At 44.0% G+C, this 20,101-nt stretch overlaps 1 protein-coding gene across 1 annotated transcript in view; it reads left to right on the forward strand.

The window, feature by feature from the left end:
- Positions 1-20,101, forward strand: part of LOC126295230 (uncharacterized) — a 2,305,622-nt gene that overhangs the window by 419,027 nt on the left and 1,866,494 nt on the right. The window contains exon 7 of the mRNA XM_049987579.1: positions 16,628-16,935. Within this exon, the coding sequence (XP_049843536.1) occupies positions 16,628-16,935 (308 nt within the window). The remainder of the gene's footprint in view (positions 1-16,627; positions 16,936-20,101) is intronic.

The following is a 20,101-nucleotide window of genomic DNA, read 5'->3' on the forward strand; positions in this document are numbered from 1 at the left end:
GACCGTAGCGGTCGCGAGGTTCCGGACTGAAGCGCCTAGAACCGCTCGGCCACACTGGACGGCCATCGGCATCATCCAAAGTGACCCTGATTTCGACGAGATGTGGTTCATCCAAGACAGAGCTCGACCCCATCGAAGCTGGAGAGTGTTTGATGTCCTGGAGGAGCACTTTGGGGACCGCATTCTGGCTCTGGGGTATCCACAGGCCACTGGCATCGGCTTCGATTGGCTGCCATATTCTCCGGATCTGAACACTTCCGATCTCTTTTTGTGGGGCTATTTTAAAGGCAAGGTGTACAGCAACAACCCCAAAACCATTGCTGAGCTGAAAACACCCATTCAGGAGATCGACAGGGCGTCGATGTTGCCACACTTTAGCGTGTCGTGCAGAATATGCCAGTGATGGCAGGCATACTGAACGTGTCATCACCTAAATTCGAATATCTGTAGTGACGTTTACATCTTGTATAAAGTGTGTGCACGCTCTGGTTAGTAACTAATTTTCGTTTTTTCCATATAGTTCAATAATTGTCACGCTGTATGTTGGTGGGGAGACTTGCGCGCGTCAGCGATACAGATGGCCGTACCGTAGGTGCAATCACAAGGGAGGGGTATCTGTTGAGAGGCCAGACAAACGTGTGGTTCCTGAAGAGGGGCAGCAGCCTTTTCAGTAGTTGCAGGAGCAACAGTCTGGATGATTGACTGATCTGGCCTTGCAACATTAACCAAAACGGCCTTGCTGTGCTGGTACTGGAAACGGCTGAAAGCAAGGGGAAACTACGGTCGTAATTTTTCCCGAGGCATGGGTAAAATATTCCGGAGGTAAAATAGTCCCCCATTCGAATCTCCGTTCGGGGACTGCTCAGGAGGATGTCGTTATCAGGAGAAAGAAAACTGGCGCTCTACGAATCGGAGCGTGCAATGTCAGATCCCTAAATCGGGCAGGTAGGTTAGAAAATTTAAAAAGGGAAATGGATAGGTTAAAGTTAGATATAGTGGGAATTAGTGAAGTTCAGTGGTGGGAGGAACAAGACTTTTGGTCAGCTCAATACAGGGTTATAAATACAAAATCAAATAGGGGTAATGCAGGAGTAGGTTTACTAATGAATAGGAAAATAGGAATGCGGGTAAGCTACTGCAAACAGCATAGTGAACGCATTATTGTGGCCAAGATAGATACGAAGCCCACACCTACTACAGTAGTACAAGTTTATATGCCAACGAGCTCTATAGATGACGAAGAAATTGAAGAAATGTATGATCAAATAAAAGAAATTATTTAGATAGTGAAGGGTGACAAAAATTTAATAGTCATGGGTGACTGGAATTCGGTAGTAGGAAAAGGGAGAGAAGGAAGCGTAGTAGGTGAATATGGACTGGGGCAAAGAAATGAAAGAGGAAGCCGCCTGGTAGAATTTTGCACAGAGCATAACTTAATCATAGCTAACACTTGGTTCAAGAATCATAAAAGAAGGCTGTATACATGGAAGAAGCCTGGAGATACTGACAGGTTTCAGATAGATTATATAATGGTAAGACAGAGATTTAGGAACCAGGTTTTAAATTGTAAGTCATTTCCAGGGGCAGATGTGGACTCTGACCACAATCTATTGGTTATGACCTGTAGATTAAAATTACAGAAACTGCAAAAAGGTAGGAATTTAAGGAGATGGGACCTGGATAATCTAAAAGAACCAGAGGTTGTACAGAGTTTCAGGGAGAGCATAAGGGAGCAATTGACAGGAATGGGGGAAATAAATACAGTAGAAGAAGAATGGGTAGCTTTGAGGGATGAAGTTGTGAAGGCAGCAGAGGATCAAGTAGGTAAAAAGACGAGGGCTAGTAGAAATCCTTGGGTAACAGAAGAAATATTGAATTAAATTGATGAAAGGAGAAAATATAAAAATGCAATAAATGAAGCAGGCAAAAACGAATACAAACGTCTCAAAAATGAGATCGATAGGAAGTGCAAAATGGCTAAGCAGGGATGGCTAGAGGACAAATGTAAGGATGTAGAGGCTTATCTCACTAGAGGTAAGATAGATGCTGCCTACAGGAAAATTAAAGAGACCTTTGGAGATAAGAGAACCACTTGTATGAACATCAAGAGCTCAGATGGAAACCAAGTTCTAAGCAAAGAAGGGAAAGCAGAAAGGTGGAAGGAGTATATAGAGGGTCTATACAAGGGCGATGTACTTGAGGACAATATTATGGAAATAGAAGAGGATGTAGATGAAGATGAAATGGTAGATACGATACTGCGTGAAGAGTTTGACAGAGCACTGAAAGACCTGAGCCGAAACAAGGCCCCGGGAGTAGACAACATTCCATTAGAACTACTGACGGCCTTTGGAGAGCCAGTCCTGACGAAAGCCTACTATCTGGTGAGCAGGATGTATGACACAGGCGAAATACCCTCAGACTTCAAAAAGAATATAATAATTCCAATCCCAAAGAATGCAGGTGTTGACAGATGTGAAAATTACCAAACTATCAGTTTAATAAGTCACAGCTGCAAAATACTAACGCGAATTCTTTACAGACGAATGGAAAAACTGGTAGATGCAGACCTCGGGGAGGATCAGTTTGGATTCCGTCGAAATGTTGGAACACGGGAGGCAATACTGACCTTACGACTTATGTTAGAAGAACGATTAAGAAAAGACAAACCTACGTTTCTAGCATTTGTAGACTTAGAGAAAGCTTTTGACAATGTTGACTGGAATACTCTCTTTCAAATTCTAAAGGTGGCAGGGGTAAAATACAGGGAGCGAAAGGCTATTTACAATTTGTACAGAAACCAGATGGCAGTTATAAGAGTCGAGGGGCGTGAGAGGGAAGCAGTGGTTGGGAAAGGAGTGAGACAGGGTTGTAGCCTCTCCCCGATGTTATTCAATCTGTATATTGAGCAAGCAGTCAAGGAAACGAAAGAAAAATTCGGAGTAGGAATTAAAATTCACGGAGAAGAAATAAAGACGTTGAGGTTCGCCGATGACATTGTAATTCTGTCAGAGACAGCAAAGGACTTGGAAGAGCAGTTGAACGGAATGGATAGTGTCTTGAAAGGAGGATATAAGATGAACATCAACAAAAGCAAAACGAGGATAATGGAATGTAGTCGAATTATGTGGGGTGATGCTGAGGGAATTAGATTAGGAAATGAGACACTTAAAGTAGTAAAGGAGTTTTGCTATTTGGGGAGCAAAATAACTGATGATGGTCGAAGTAGATATGAAATGTAGACTGGCAATGGCAAGGAAAGCGTTTCTGAAGAAGAGAAATTTGTTAATATCGAGTACAGATTTAAGAGTCAGGAAGTCATTTCTGAAAGTATTTGTATGGAGTGTAACCATGTATGGAAATGAAACATGGATGATAAATAGTTTGGACAAGAAGAGAATAGAAGCTTTCGAAATGTGGTGCTACAGAAGAATGCTGAAGATTAGATGGGTAGATGACATAAGTAATGAGGAAATATTGAACAGGATTGGGGAGAAGAGAAGTTTGTGGCACAACTTGACTAGAAGAAGAGATCGGTTAGTAGGACATGTTCTGAGGCATCAAGGGATCACTAATTTAGCATTGGAGGGCAGCGTGGAGGGTAAAAATCGTAGAGGGAGACCGAAAGCTGAATGCACTAAGCAGATTCAGAAGGATGTAGGTTGCAGTAGGTACTGGGAGATGAAGAAGCTTGCACAGGATAGAGTAGCATGGAGAGCTGCATCAAACCAGTCTCAGGACTGAAGACCACAACAACAACAACATGTTGGCGTATTAGCCAGATAACGGCTGGAGCAGCTGTAAGACTGCGTGATCGTAATACATAGGTCGCTGCGTCGAGCCCCTGTGCTTAATTTCTTTTTTTTTGGGCTTTTCTAATTTCAATATTTGCGTTACTTACACCGAAAAATGAAGTTGACTAGTGCTGAATATATTGCATTTCTTAATATTCTCATAAACTTCATGGAAAGGGAAGGCAAAGGAAAATGCGTTACGGGAAAGAAGTGCAGTTACAGCCTGCACGACAACTCTGCGAACAACTTTCCTAGAAGGAACTGTTTCCACAGTAAAAATATCATAACAATGGATGTAAATGAAAGAATAGCCTCAGGGTGAAGATGTCTCTACTCACTAAGCAACCCGCTCAAAAGTAAAGGTTTGTGAATCACCACAAAGATGATGTACAACACTGTTATCTGCCCCATAGTACGGTACGGTTCACAAAGCTGGACAATTAACAAAGAATGAAAGAGAAAAACTGAATGTTTTCGAAAGATAAGTAATGAGAAAAATCTGGTGACCTGTGTTGGAGAATGGCGTATGGAGAATTCGAAAGAGCAGTGAAATTTATCAGCTAATGAAGCAAACCACTGTTATCCAGAAATTAAAAAGCAGGAGACTGCAATGGGCTGGACACGTGGCCAGAATGCAAAACAACAGAATCACCAAGCAAGCATTTGAAGGAATGATCCAGGCTACAAGACCATTGGACTGACCTGCTACAAGGTGGAAAGATGACACAGAGGAGGACATCGCAGCATTAGGAATTTCGACAGGGTGGAGAGAGACTGCGAGAGATAGAAGGCGGTGGAAGCAGATACTCGATGCAGCGCATGATCTACAGGGCCTGTGATCGCTGAGAGAGAGAGAGAGAGAGAGAGAGAGAGAGAGAGAGAGAGAGCTAAAAAATTATGTCTTGGTCTTCCTTTAGTTCATGTAGCCATCCTCGGGAGTTTCACACAACAGTAGGTTCCGGGTGCAAATTCCGAGAAAATTACTGCCTCTCGTGTCTTTACGATGAATATCGCCTCAGCATGGGTAAATCATGAACTACAAAGTAGAGAAAGTGTCTAATTTCACATACGACATAATCGTGTGCACTTAGCGATACCTTCCTGGAGATTTATTTGCAATCCCAATTTACTCTTTGCCTTTCCTTCTTACGCCTCTTATAAAGACATGAATAAATACTATACAGGGTGTCCGAAAAGTATTTCCCTGATTACATAAATTGATAACTCAGGCTAGAAGTAAGATACAAATATGAAGCTGGTGTCTAATTGTTTAGAAACTAATCAAAGTTTTTTTCACACGTCAGTAAACTTCCACATGAGCACCCTTGGTAGCACGTAGCACATCTAGGCGACATTCAATTTCCGTCCACACATGAGCCAACATCACTGGAGGGATCGATTCAACGACTGCGGTTGTCAGTTGCCGCAGGGTTTCAAGATCTGGAACACGTGTTCGGTTGACCTCGTCCTTGACATAACCCCATAAAAAAGTCTAGTGGGGCTATGTCAGGAGAGCGTGGAGGCCAAACCGTTGGCCCATCACGACCAATCCGTCGCCCAGGAAAGGTCATGTCGAGATAGGCACGGACGTCCAAACCCCAATGAGGCGCTGCACCGTCTTGCTGAAACAAGGCATCGGGGCGAGACTGAAGCAGCTGAGGAACAGCATACAGTTGCAACATGTCCAGATACACTGCAGGTGTGACGGTAGCCTCAGCGAAGAAGAATGGCCCGATAATTTGATCGTGTAAAAGCGTGCACCAAACATTCGCCTTTGGACTGCCTCTGGTTCACTCCATGACCTCGCCAGGGGGTTGTGAACCCCATGTGCGCACATTATGGCGATTTACTACTCCACTGACCAAAACGTTCGTTTCGTCGGAAAAGGCAATTCGTCTGACATAACCATCATCGTGCTCAATACGCGACAGCATTTCGACCACAATGTCATATCGACGTGTACTGTCACTGGGCAACAAGGCCTGATCGATTCGCACTTCATATGCACGAAACAATAAACGTTTGTGTAAAATGTCACGGAGAGAGCTTTTTGGCATCTGTAATTCGCGTGTGGCCCTGTGCACCGATTTCTTCGGACTTCGGAGAAAAGACTGCCTCACAGCTTCCACCCCGTCTGCTGAGGTTCTCGGTCGACCAGACCATGGAAGGTCAATAACCGATCCTGTGTTCTTGAACCTCTCATACCAGGCTTTAATGGTCTTGACATCAGTTGGATTCCTTCCAAATGTTGTCTGCAAGTGTCTGTGCACTGTGGTCGGTGATCGTGTCTCACGGTACCACAGGACACACTGTGCCGCCTCCTGATTGGTTAACACGGCTTCTTGGTCACTGCACCTCATCCACTAATTACGTACTGCGAACCTAAAACAGAAAAAAATCTTTTATAGTTCTAAACAATTCGACACACGTTTCATATTTGTATTTTACTTCTAGCCTGAGTTATCGTTTTATGTAATCAGGGAAAATCTTTTCGGACACACTGTATATTAATCATTAATTCGGTGTATTTGCAAATGTAGGTGACGTAAAAATTGAAAATAAAAGGTTTCCGTGAGGGAACTCGACCCAACGGTTCTGTACTCACTCTACTGCGTGTTCTGCTAACCGGAAACTATGCCAACACAAATGGCTCGTGCCTCGCTCGCCCGACACGCGCCAACAATGCTGTACTAACTGTTAAAGACATCGTCACCCGGAGGTCCCACTTCTCTCACTTTAGTTTCTGGTTTATTCCATAAATTTGGACGAAATCGGCGGTGACGAATAGGCGCGGTCCCCTTATGAGTACCACATCTACATCATGTCATTATCAAAACCACGGTCGCATGGGATTTCAAGCGAAATTTGTGACTATATCATCATCATCATCATCATCATCATCATCATCATCATCATCATCATCATCATCATTTAAGACTGATTATACCTTTCATCGTTCAGTCTGGAGCACAGCCCCCTTATAAAATTCCTCCATGATCCCCTATTCAGTGCTAACATCGGTGCCTCTTCTGATGATAAGCCTATTACTTCAAAATCATTCTTAACCGAATCCAGGTACCTTCTCCTTGGTCTGCCCGACTCCTCCTACCCTCTACTGCTGAACCCATGAGTCTCTTGGATAACCTTGCTTCTCCCATGCATGTAACGTGACCCCACCATCTAAGCCTATTCGCCCTGACTGCTACATCTATATAGTTCATTCCCAGTTCTTCTTTGATTTCCTCATTGTGGACACCCTCCTGCCATTGTTCCCATCTACTAAAGTGCGCGTCATTTACGAGGGCGGCCGAGTTTAGGTTCGTTCTGCGCATCTGACGTCACAAAACGCAGTCAGCCAATGAACAGAGAGCGACGTTGGCAGAGTTCGACTGCAGTGCAGAGCACGGACGAGTGTCTTCAGTTTTAGAAACGTTCAGTCATAAATAAAGTAACTGAACGAAAGCAATGTCTTGATAGCAGAATTTCTTTTATAGAAAGTTTGGAAAAAGTATTCTTTATACCAGTCGCTTCATATTCTATTAACTAATTAAACCAAACAAGCAATAAGCCTCCTAATTCAGGCGATAGCAAGGAAAGGTGTTTGTATCATTCTCACTAACCGATTTTTCGCAATAAAGAACAGCAGGTAATTGTTTATTTCCTGTTGTACTTCGACGAAACGTGAGTAATTCATAATCATACCAACAGTGTTTGTCGGTATTTTGAGTGATATTTTAAAGTCCTTCGGGAGATGCATTGAATGACGAGCTGCGTTAGCGTAACCGCTGGCACGGTAGCTCAGCGTGTTCGGTCAGAGAGCCGGTTGGCCTCTGTAATAAAAAACTGAGTGGAAGGATCAACAAACGAACTTGAACTGATGTCTTGCGACGTCCGCGGTGACCAAACACAACGATCAAAATTTAAAAAAAGTAATGGTTAAAGTGTATGGCTGTTGAGCGAAAGGTTCTGTGTTCAAACCTTGTTCCGTGCTTAATATTTTATGTATTTAAGAACAATATCGAAGTGTCTTACTTCATGAATTTTATTCGTTCGAATGTAATTTTTTGAAATTTCTTGCGGCAACTAAAATCGACCATACGGAAAGTATACGCGGTGGACTTTTACCTCTGCAAACTGTTCAAAATTTCGTGCAATGGTTTACTATATCTAATGCTGCACAGTAACTGCGTTGAACATCGAAACAAAATTATGGGGAGGAACGTAACAGTCAAGAAGATGTGTAAAAATTGGTCCAAATAGTTTTTGTGAAAACGAATGATAAGTGTGTGAAAGCAGTCGGAACACCGTGTGTCTGCACAGGCGAGCACTGCAGTGATGACAAAATGCGGGGAGCACGTCTCTGTAGCAGCGTAAGGCTTAAAGCGGTCGTGGTGGCTTTACTTTCGCGCTCCCCCCTAAATCTAAGTTTGCGAACTATACTATGCTGTGGCGCTGCTTCTCTTGGCGCGTACAACTGCGAACACAGCTATCTCCCACGTCTGGGCGGGCATGCGCGAACCGCCGAGATAAAAGAATTCAGTTATAGTACCCGCAATCGTCCTAGCTACTTTCGTAACCGTAACCTCACCCTTGTTGATAAGGTAACCTGAATCCACCCAGCTTTCGCTCCCATACAACAAAGTAGGTCGGAAGATTGAACGGTGCACAGATAACTTAATCTCGGTACTGACTTCCTTCTTGCAGAAGAGAGTAGATCTTAGCTGAGCGCTCGCTGCATTAGCTTTGCTACACCTCGCTTCCAGTTCTTTCACTATGTTGCCATCCTGTGAGAATATACACCCTAAGTACTTGAAAACGTCCACCTGTTCTAACTTTGTTCCTCCTACTTGGCACTCAATCCGTGACTAGATTACGAAAATTTTTGATACGGCGGACGCAGCATGCCATCTTATATCTCCACTGATCGCATAGTGTGTAGTCATAGCCTCAATAAGGAAACTGTTCTCGCTTGTCAGAAATTCGCCACAGCAATCAAGAAATGCTTTCTCGTGGGATAGTTACTGAGTATTTTCTTTTTTTTAAAAAAAAGTTCTCAGACCGAAGAAAAAACGTAAAATGAACCATAGTTCACGATTTGCGGAATATGCTGACCAGTTCCATGTCTGTACATTGAACGCGTCAGTCAAATGCGAGATTAAGCCTATGGCACTATCGGGTGTCCCTCAGGGAAGTGCGTTGGTTTCCCTGCTGTTCAAGTCGCAAATTAATGACCATGCAGACTGTATTGTACTCGCATTCACCGCCTGTGTTCGACGTCAACATGCAATAACCACTCACAGAAAATAGCTGGCAGCAATAGCAGTGAAGAGTATATGAAGGCCTTATTTCAATAGTGGTAAAAGTCCATTTTTGTTCATTCTGAGATACAGAGTCCTAAAGTCAAATGACAATACATACTTGAATATTTCTGGTGAGATAACTGCAGATTTTTCAGCGCTATATACCGGGTGATCAAAAAGTCAGTATAAATTTGGAAACTGAATAAATTACGGAATGATGTAGATAGAGAGGTACAAATTGACACACGTGCTTGGAATGACATGGTGTTTTATTAGAACCAAAAAAATAAAAGTTCAAAAAATGTCTGGCAGATGGCGCTTCATCAGATCAGAATAGCAATAATTAGCTTAACAACGTAAGACAAAGCAAATATGATGTTCTTTACAGGAAATGCTGAATATGTCCACCATCATTCCTCAACGATAGCTGTAGTCGAGGAATAATGTTGCGAACAGCACTGTAAAGCATGTCCGGAGTTATGGTGAGGCATTGGCGTCGGATGTTGTCTTTGAGCATCCCTAGAGATGTCGGTCGATCACGATACACTTGCGACTTCAGGTAACCCCAAAGCCAATAATCGCACGGACTGTGGTCTGGGGACCTGGGAGGCCAACCGTGACGAAAGTGGCGGCTGAGCACACGATCGTCACCAAACGACGCGCGCTAGAGATCTTTCACGCGTCTAGCAATATGGGGTGGAGCGCCATCCTGCACAAACATCGTACGTTCCAGCAGGTGTTTATCAGCCAGGCTGGGGATGATGCGATTCTGTAACATATCGGCGTACCTCTCACCCGTCACGGTAGCAGTTACAAAACCAGAATCACGCATTTCCTCGAAGAAAAAAGACCCCATAACGGTAGATGTGGTGAATCCAACCCATACCGTGACTTTCTCGTCGTGCAATGGAGTTTCCACGACAGTTCTAGGATTTTCGGTAGGCGAAATTCTGCAGTTGTGGGCGTTGACAGACCCTCGGAATGTGAAATGAGCTTCGTCGGTCCACAACACGTTACTCAACCAATCGTCATCTCCCGCCATCTTTTGAAACGCCCACACCGCAAATGCCCTCCGTTTCACTAAATCGCCAGGTAACAGTTCATGATCCCGATGGATTTTGTACGGATAGCATCGGAGGGTACGCCTCAGTGCCAAACATTAGTGTATGGAATGCCGGTGCAACGTGCGACTGCACGAGCGCTGACTTCCCCGTCCACAGACGAACCCGCTACAGTCTCCATTTCTTCGAGAACTGTCTCAGCTGCATTACGCCTTGTGCTCGGTCGGCCACTACGAGGTCTATCGTCTAAACAACCCGTGGCTTCGAACTTCGAAATCATTCTCGCCACAGCAGCATTTGTCAACGGACCTTCACCCGTTCGAATACCCTTCCTATGGCGATAGGATCGTAACGCTGAACTAGCACATTCCCCATTCTGATAATACAGCTTCACTAAAAGCGCCTTTTCAGGTAACGTCAATATGCTGCGTCTGCTGGCGCATCTGATTCTCTCTCTCATCACAGCTCCTTTTAAACACGATTGTCATGCGCTGTCACTGACGTTTTGCTGTCCAGCGCCATCTTCGGACATTTTGTGAACATTTTTTTTTTGTTCTAAAAAGAGCCCATGTCATTTTAATCGTGTGTGTCAATTTTTACCTCTCTACATTATTCCGTGGTTTATTAAGTTTTCAAATTTATACTGACTTTTTGATCAACTTGTATATATACTTGAATATACACTTGAATATTTCTGGTGAGATAACTGCAGATTTTTCAGCGCTCATTTAACTTTAGGACTCTATCTCAGAATGAACAAAAATGGAGTTGTACCACTATTGAAATAAGCCCTTCATATAAAGCGTTGGGGCATACGCGGATAGCAGTGCACCGGAAATGCAGCATTAACGTCCGAAGGGGCGTGGTCATTAGCTTTTGGGGAAAGGGTGGAAAGCGTTTCCGAAACGGCTAAACATGTAAACTGTTCGCGTGACGTCGTGGTTAAAGTAGAGAGTGCGTGGCAAAATGGCGCTATCCAAAACAGCCGCCGACACAACGAATATTCACTCAGATCTTGGTAAACATGCAAAGTGGCTCGAAGATTGACGAGTTGTTGCAAATGTCAACAAGTGTAAAATTGTCCCGTTCACAAAACGAAAAATACGTCATATCCTATGACTACCATATAATGATTCCTAACTGGAAACTGGCAACTTTTAACAGATAACTGGGTTAACAAACACTTGGTAGGGATATGAATGGACATACAGGCTAAGTCATAGCTGAACCAGCTGGCAGAGTTCTGTTGATTGGTGGAATACTGACAAGAGAACCTCCCCATCGCATGCCCCTTCAGATTTAGTTATATGTTGGCACAGTGGATAGGCCTTGAAAAACTGAACACAGATGAATCGGGAAAACAGGAAGAAGTTTTTTGAACTATGCAAAGATAAGCAAAATATAGATACTGAGTAGTCCATGCGCAAGATATGCAACATCAAGGATAGTGTGAGCTCAGGAGCGCCGTGGTCCCGTGGTGAGCGTGAGTAGCTGCGAAGCGAGAGGTCCTTGATTCAAGTCTTCCCTCGAGCGAAAAGTTTTCTTTCTTTATTTTTCAAGGTTATAATCTGTCCGTTCGTTCATTAACGTCCCTGTTTACGGAAAATTTTGAAAACGTTAGAAACATATGTTTTGACACAGAGCACAGGGAAAACTGTGCGACTGTGAAACTGTTGCATTCATTTGTTACAGTTTATGTGACAAACTCTTATGCTTCTATCACTTTTTTTGGGAGTGATTATCACATCCACAAGAAAACCTAAATCGGGCAAGGTAGGAGAACCTTTTACCCATTCCCTCAGTGTACAAGTTAGGTGGGTCGAGAACATATTGCTGTCATGTGACGCACATGCCGTCACCAGTATCGTATAGAATACATCAGACGTGTTTCCTGTGGAGGAATCGGTTGACCTATGACCTTGCGATCAAATGTTTTCGGTTCCCATTGGAGAGGCACGTCCTTTCGTCTACTAATCGCACGGTTTTGCGGTGCGGTCGTAAAACACAGACACTAAACTTATTTCAGTGAACAGAGATGTCAATGAACGAACGGACAGGTCATAACTTTGCGAAAATAAAGAAAGCAAACTCCTCACTCGAGGGAAGACTTGAACCAAGGACCTCTCGCTCCGCAGCTGCTCACACAAACCACGGGACCACGGCGCACGTGACCTTAAGTTGTCCTTGATGTTGCCTATCTTACTCATGGACTACTCCGTTTGTATATTTTACTTATTTTTTTCATAGTTCCACACAACTTCTCCCTGTTTTCTCGATTGATCGGTGTTCAGTTTTTTTCAAGGCCTATCCACTGTGCCAGCTTATAACTAAATCTGAGGGGGGTGCGATGGGGAGGTTCCCTTGTGAGAAACTGGAGTGTTGAAGTAGTGTCATGCATAAAATATCCTGGAATACTACTGGTGTGGAGTATACCAAACAGGTTGAACAGGGAATATTTTAACATGTACAAAGACGGCTGGATTGCTTGACTGCCAGCTGCTGTGGCCGTGCGGTTCTAGGCGCTTCAGTCTGGAACCGCGTTGCTGCTACGGTCGCAGGTTCGACTCCTGCCTCGAGCATGGATGTGTGTGATGTCCTTAGGTTAGTTAGGTTCAAGCAGTCCTAAGTTCTAGGGGACTGACGACATCAGATGTTAAGTCCCATAGTGCTCAGAGCCATTTAATTGCTCGACAGATGGGTGAGTGTAAGGGAGACGCTGGAAGAAGCGAACTAGCACTTGGTTGAGGACACAGCATGTTGTTATCAATGGAGAGACGTCTACGGACGTTAAAGTAACCTCTGGCGTGCCACAGGTGAGTGTTATGGGACCATTGCTTTTCACAATATATGTAAATGATCTAGTAGAAGTTCAGTGCGGCTTTTCGCGGATGATGCTGTAGTATACAGAGAAGTTGCAGCATTAGAAAATTGCAGCGAAATGCAGGAAGATCTGCAGCGGATAGGCACTTGGTGCAGGGAGTGGCAACTGACCCTTAACATAGACAAATGTAATGTATTGCGAATACATAGAAAGAAGGAGCCTTTATTGTATGATTATGTGATAGCGGAACAAACACTGGTAGCAGTTACTTCTGTAAAATATCTGAGAGTATGCGTGCGGAACGATTTGAAGTGGAATGATCATATAAAATTAATTGTTGGTAAGGCGGGTGCCAGGTTGAGATTCATTGGGAGAGTCCTTAGAACATGTAGTCCATCAACAAAGGAGATGGCTTACAAAACACTCGTTCGACCTATACTTGAGTGTTGCTCAACAGTGTGGGATCCGTATCGGGTCGGGTTGACAGAGGAGATAGAGAAGATCCAAAGAAGAGCGGCGCGTTTCGTCACAGGGTTACTTGGTAAGCGTGATAGCGTTACGGAGATGTTTAGCAAACTCGAGTGGCAGACTCTGCAAGAGAGGCGCTCTGCATCGCGGTGTAGCTTGCTGTCCAGGTTTCGAGAGGGTGCGTTTCTGGATGAGGTATCGAATATATTGCTTCCCCCTGCTTATACCTCCCGAGGAGATCACGAATGTAAAATTAGAGAGATTCGAGCGCGCACGGAGGCTTTCAGACAGTCGTTCTTCCCGCTAACCGTACGCGACTGGAACAGGAAACGGAGGTAATGACAGTGGCACGTAAAGTGCCCTCCGCCACACAACGTTGGGTGGCTTGCAGAGTACGAATGTAGATGTAGATAGATATACCCAAACAATCCCTTGAAAGCGAACTTAACAAAGTTTCAAGAATTAGCTCGGGTCATGACTAGGAATGCGTGTATACTACTGCCACCAAGCACCGCTTCCGCAGGGATCGCGAAGACAAGGTGAGATTAATTACACAGATCAGGCATAGAGGCGCTTAAATAGTCTTTCTTCTGCCGCTCCATGTCACACTAAACCTTATGTAGACCTAGGAGGCTATTTGTCCAGCTCATTTGAACAGAGTACTTTATTATAGATAACTGCATCATTTGCGGACATTCTGAGGTCGCTAATAACGCTGTCTGCAAGCTGCTTTATAGACAGTAGGCACAGCTCAGGTCCCACCTAAAGTTGCTACTCTTCTGTCGATGGCTGCCCATTCAAGAAAGAAAGAAAGAAAGAAAGAAAGAAAGAAAAGAAATCCTTAATTCAGTCATAAATTTCTCATGGGACAGTACACATCCGTACTTTCGATAATAAGTTTGGATGTGGTACTGAGTCAAATCCTTTTCGAAAATCGAGAAATACCGCATCTACCCGAACTGCCTTGATCACAACATCGATGTTTTCGAAATCCGTGCTGGTTGTCATGAAGGAAGTCATTCTGATGCAAATACATCTTTGCATTTCGAGTCAGAACACGTTTTGCCGGCCGCGGTGGTCTCGCGGTTCTAGGCGCGCAGTCCGGAACCGTGCGACTGCTACGGTCGCAGGTTCGAATCCTGCCTCGGGCATGGATGTGTGTGATGTCCTTAGGTTAGTTAGGTTTAAGTAGTTCTAAGTTCTAGGGGGCTGATGACATCAGAAGTTAAGTCCCATAGTGCTCAGAGCCATTTGAATCAGAATACGTTTTGTGAGATTCCACAAGAAATGGATGTCAAAGATATTGGGCTGTGCTTCTGTACATCACTTCTCTGCATCTTTTCTTGTAGACGGATGTGAGCTGCGCTTTCTTCCAACCACTGGGCACGGTTTAGTTTCCGGGGGACCTGCGGTGCGTTATAGCTAAAGAGGAGCTACCTCAGCATACAGGGAGCGATGTTCAGTTTTTACGATTTCATGATAATTAAGAAACAGTCTTGATTGCAAATTTCTCTTAATCGAACTGACCGCTTTCAATCTCTAAGGATCATCTTCAGAACGGCAGATAGACTTTCATGGAGCAGGCTGCGCCGATCCACGACGCTCAACTAGACTTGGCCACTGTTTCTATGTTTCGATATACAGTGTATCGATACGTGGAAGTGTTTCAGTGTTTCGGAACGGCTGCGGTTCACTGTTTCCAAACAGTGGTGTTTCATTCCGCCCCTGTCTCGGATAACCCGACCAGATTCGATCTCGAGCCAGACACAGAAACTGTATCGTTGTTTCAAAATAAGGCTGTTTCAGTCCACCTGTGCTTCGAACGGACTAATTGTATCGAAACAGTGGTGTTTCATTCCGCTCTGTTTCGGACGTGATTCGGCACAGGTACTGAAACACAACATACCACTTCGTGAAACACTTTCAAGAGTGTCGAAGTCTTTTTGACAAGCAATAGCATGAAGCTTAAGATATCCCAAAATAAAGCTTCGTGTCTAGCTGACTGTCCTATTCCGAAATGGCGTAACATCTGCTTTATAAACACTAACCAAACAATAAAACAACGCATACTATTCACATTCAATATAATAAATGTGTGAAAATTATTCAGTTAAATTACACTTTTTTTGACAACATGCGCTTCTCTATTCATGTACAGTAATCATATTAAGAAGCACAAGTAAGCCTACAACATTCTGAATGAAAAAAGGCGTAGAGTGACAGTTATTAGACATATACATAAATTTGATGTAGGTATAATTGCAAGTAATCTGTTTGACATAACACTGATAGTGTAATGGTGAAAGGGAAGGGCGGGGAAGCATGGTGAATTCATAGTAACGGTTGGAAACACCTTGAAAGACTAAATATTTTTATGTTATATTTTGTTATTTATTCGAATTATTTGGCGTTATTTGTGAGTCTATAGTCAGTGTGCCTGTTATCCACAATGATTCCCTTTGTGTTCATGGGATTAGCAGGATGGGTATATTACCCATACTAACGGAATGTGGGAATCCCAGTAGCATATCCGTTGTTTCTGCAGTTTGCTCCCATCTCCAGTTCCGTTCTTGGTGGTTCTGTCTTCAGCTATGGCTGTTCTCAGCGTATTGAAAAGTATGAAAGTCACACGACACGAAAGCAGCTCATTTGCTGCAGGAAATACGAAACTGCCAAGACGCCTAAGTGATAGTTTCATACTTTCTGCGATATGATTAGCGCTCTCGCGCCTCATTTGTGTTTATATGGACGTACTTATACAGTAGACATTCAAGAGGATAAAACGTGTAGGTTTATTAGATTACAAAACACAAACTGTTTCACTGTTTCGCAACAGCGTATCGAAACATTACATTGTACTGTTTCATATGTTTCGAAACAGTTACGTGTTTCAGTTTGCCCATCTCTACGCTGAACTGACTGCTGCCGTTCTGGAGTCTGAAGATGTTCCTTAAGGGTTGAAACCGGTCACTCCGATTTAAAGAAATTTGCCATCAAGACTGATTTTTTAATTATCATACTAACATAAGATCGGTGATAGTGTTTTCAGAAATTTCATTTGACGATTTTAGCTATACCTCTGCGCCACTGTGCGTAATATCTGTCTGACTAATCGTTGGCGTTTCGCTGCAGTGTTGCAGTCCATCTACAGGCGCGCGGTGCGTCATTCTCCGCCTGTTGCAGGTCCGGGTTCGACGCCAGACAACGCTCGCCGCCGGGAGGCATTCTTCCGCGACGGTCTCGCCGGGGCTTCCCCGGCCGGCGGGAGCGGCGGCGGCCCTGCCACCTGGCGGCGCAGCGCCGAACTGTCGCCGCCGCGCGCCGCGCACAACTCGCCGCCAGGCGGCAGCACTGCGGCGGCGCCGGGCGCCGGTGCTGACAGCTGGCGGCGCAGCGCGGAACTGCCCGCCACGACCGTGAGCGCGACCACGGCCGCGACCTCGACCCCGACCACGACCTCTACCACGCCGGCTGCGCACAACGTGACCGTGGTCAGTTCCGTAACGTCGCCTGGCTCTCTCTATAGTCCACACTACAAGCCACGCATTCCTTTCCATTAGCTAGCGCCTCATTAAAGAGCTGGTTCCAAACGAGACGGTGGTAGGTCCTGAAAAGAGGTGGGCTTGATGTCCTCAAAAGGAGAAGGGCGGAGGGGAGAACAGGGTCAATTGCCATTCGTCACCCACCCACCCACCTGACCAACCATCCTGAAACTGGAGTACAGTGTTTTTACTCACTACAGTATTCGCATACACTTCTAGAAGTGGTTTGCCCTCATTGCACTACAGCGCAATTTAGGAATAATAGCAACACCTATCAAATTTTGTAGGGAGTATATTGTGCTCGTGTGGGAGCCATCTAGATGCTTGTAAAACAGTAAACTGGTAGCCAATATCGCACGAGTTTTTTTATTCCATGATTACCGGTTTCGGCGAAACTAAAGCCACTTGCGCTTGTATGTGATGGAGGCACTTAACTTTTATAACGTCTTCTCTCTTGGACGCCTATGTGCTACTTACGACAATTCTGTAAGCCCTGCGTGTTATAGCCAACTGTTAATATCACAATTCCTGAATGAGATTTTAACTCTGCTGCAGAGTATGCGCTGATATGAAACTTCCTTGCAGATTAAAACTGTGTGCCCGACTGAGACTCGAACACGGGACCTTTACCTTTCGCGAGCAAGTGCTCTACCATCTGAGCTACCCAAGTACGACTCACGCTCGTCTTCACAGCTTTACTTCTGCCAGTATCTCGTCTCCCACCTTCCAAACTTTGCAGAAGCTTTCCTGCTTCGGTAGCTCAGATGGTAGAGCACTTGCCCGCGAAAGGCAAAGGTACCGAGTTCGAGTCTCGGTCGGGCACACAGTTTTAATCTGCCAGGAAATTTCATATCAGCGCACACTCCGCTGCAGAGTGAAAATCTCATTCTGGAAACATCCCCCAGGCTGTGGCTAAGCATGTCTCCGCAATATCCTTTCGTTCAGGACCGCTAGTTCTGCTAGGTTCGCAGGAGAGCTTCTGTGAAGTTTCGAAGGTAGGAGACGACGTACTGGCAGAAGTGAAGCTCTGAGGACGGGGTGTCAGTCGTGCTAGGGTAGCTCAGATGGTAGAGCACTTGCCCGCGAAAGGCAAAGGTCCCGAGTTCGAGTCTCGGTCGGCCACACAGTTTTAATCTGCCAGGAAATTTCATATCAGCGCACACTCCGCTGCAGAGTGAAAATCTCCTTCTGGAAACATCCCCCAGGCTGTGACTAAGCCATGTCTCCGCAATATCCTTCCTTTCAGCAGTGCTAGTTCTGCAGGAGAGCTTCTGTGAAGCTGTTACTGATGCACGGGCACTACAAGCTTTTGCAAAGTGTCACTGAGAAAAACTGCTTTCTTTCATTCCATAGAGTTTAAGACATGTGTCTTTCATTAATTTTCGAATATCTGTTGTTAATTTGACACGAAAAAAATATTTTTGACAGTTATTAACCTTTTTGTCTGAAAAACTGCACACGGTTTTGCATATGTGCAGAGTGTCACTTATGAGTGTATATGATAAGTTTCCGGCAGTTTTGCATAAATGCAAACTGAATAAAAATAATTTTTTTCTGAATAAAAAACGTCTTATTTTTTTTAAAACATTTTCCTGACATCTACATCTACGTGATTACTCTGCTATTCACAACAAATTGCCTGGCAGAGGGCTCAATGAACCACCTTCAAGCCACTTTCACTCTCGAACGGCGCGAGGGGAAACGAGCACTTAAATTTTCCAGTGGGAGACCTGATTTCTTTTATTTTATCGTGGTGATCATTTCTCCCTATGTAGGTGGGTGCCAACAGAATGTTTTCGCAATCGGAGGAGAAAACTGGTGATTGAAATTTCATGAGAAGATCCCGTTGCAACGAAAAACGCCTTTGTTTTAACGATTGCCACTCCAATTCACGTATCATGTGAAACTGTCGTTCCACTATTGTTATTTTGTAATAAAACCTGGCAAATTTCAAATAAAGTAGTCACTTTTTTGTATATATATAATAGTTAAATTCCTACAGGTGGCTTCAGTTGTCTAATATGAGTAGTGCCGTTTGTTGGATGCAGACGTTCCACTGTTCACCGTGTCTGTCTCAATTTGGGTGTTTCTAATACCATGTTTCTTGCTTGCTGCTACTTGATATATTCCACTCGACACCCAAACTTCCGCTTGTAATAAGTCTCTTCGATATTGTTCGTCATATCCACCAATATCAATCAATATATTGCAATTTTTAAACATAATAGTAAATTAACATAAAAAATAAGTAGATTATAACTTATAAAAATTCCGACAAAAATATAAGAGAAAAACATTCACCACTTTGCCCACTAAATTCGGTATCGATAACTTCAGTTGAAAATAATACATCTCTCAGATCCATTACAAATGGCTGTGACACTATCTCCCCTATTTCGCTATAATACAAAACGAGCTGTCCTTCTTTGTACTTTTTCGATGTCATCCGTCAGTCCCACCTGATGCGGATCCCACACCGCACAGCAGTACTCCAGAATAGGTTATTTGTAATTGTAATCCCTAAATATTTAGTTGAATTTATGGCCTTCAGATTTATGTGACTTATGGCATAATCGAAATGTAGTGGATTACTTTTAGTACTCATGTGAATAACTTCACACTTTTCTTTATTCAGGGTCAATTGCCACTTTTTGCACCATTGTTGTTGTTGTTGTTGTTGTTGTTGTTGTCCAGAGACTGGTTTGATGCAGCTCTCCATGCTACTCTATCCTGTGCAATCTTCATCTCCCAGTACCTACTGCAGCCTACATCCTTCTGAATCTGCTTAGTGTATTCATCTCTTGGTCTCCCTCTGATTTTTACCCTCCTTGCTGCCCTCCAATACTAAACTGGTGATCCCTTGATGCCTCAGAACATGTCCTACCAACCGATCCCTTCTTCTGGTCAAGTTGTGCCACAAAGTCCTCTTCTCCCCAATTCTATCCAATACCTCCTCATTAGTTATGTGATCTACCCATTTAATCTTCAGCATTCTTCTGTAGCACCACATTTCAACAGCTTCTATTCTCTTCCTGCCTAAACTATTTATCGTCCATGTTTCACTTCCATACATGACTTGTTGCTTTTGTTGATGTTCATCTTATACCCTCCTTTC

This window comes from Schistocerca gregaria, chromosome 11 (genome assembly GCF_023897955.1).
Source record: "Schistocerca gregaria isolate iqSchGreg1 chromosome 11, iqSchGreg1.2, whole genome shotgun sequence".
NCBI lineage: Eukaryota > Metazoa > Arthropoda > Insecta > Orthoptera > Acrididae > Schistocerca > Schistocerca gregaria.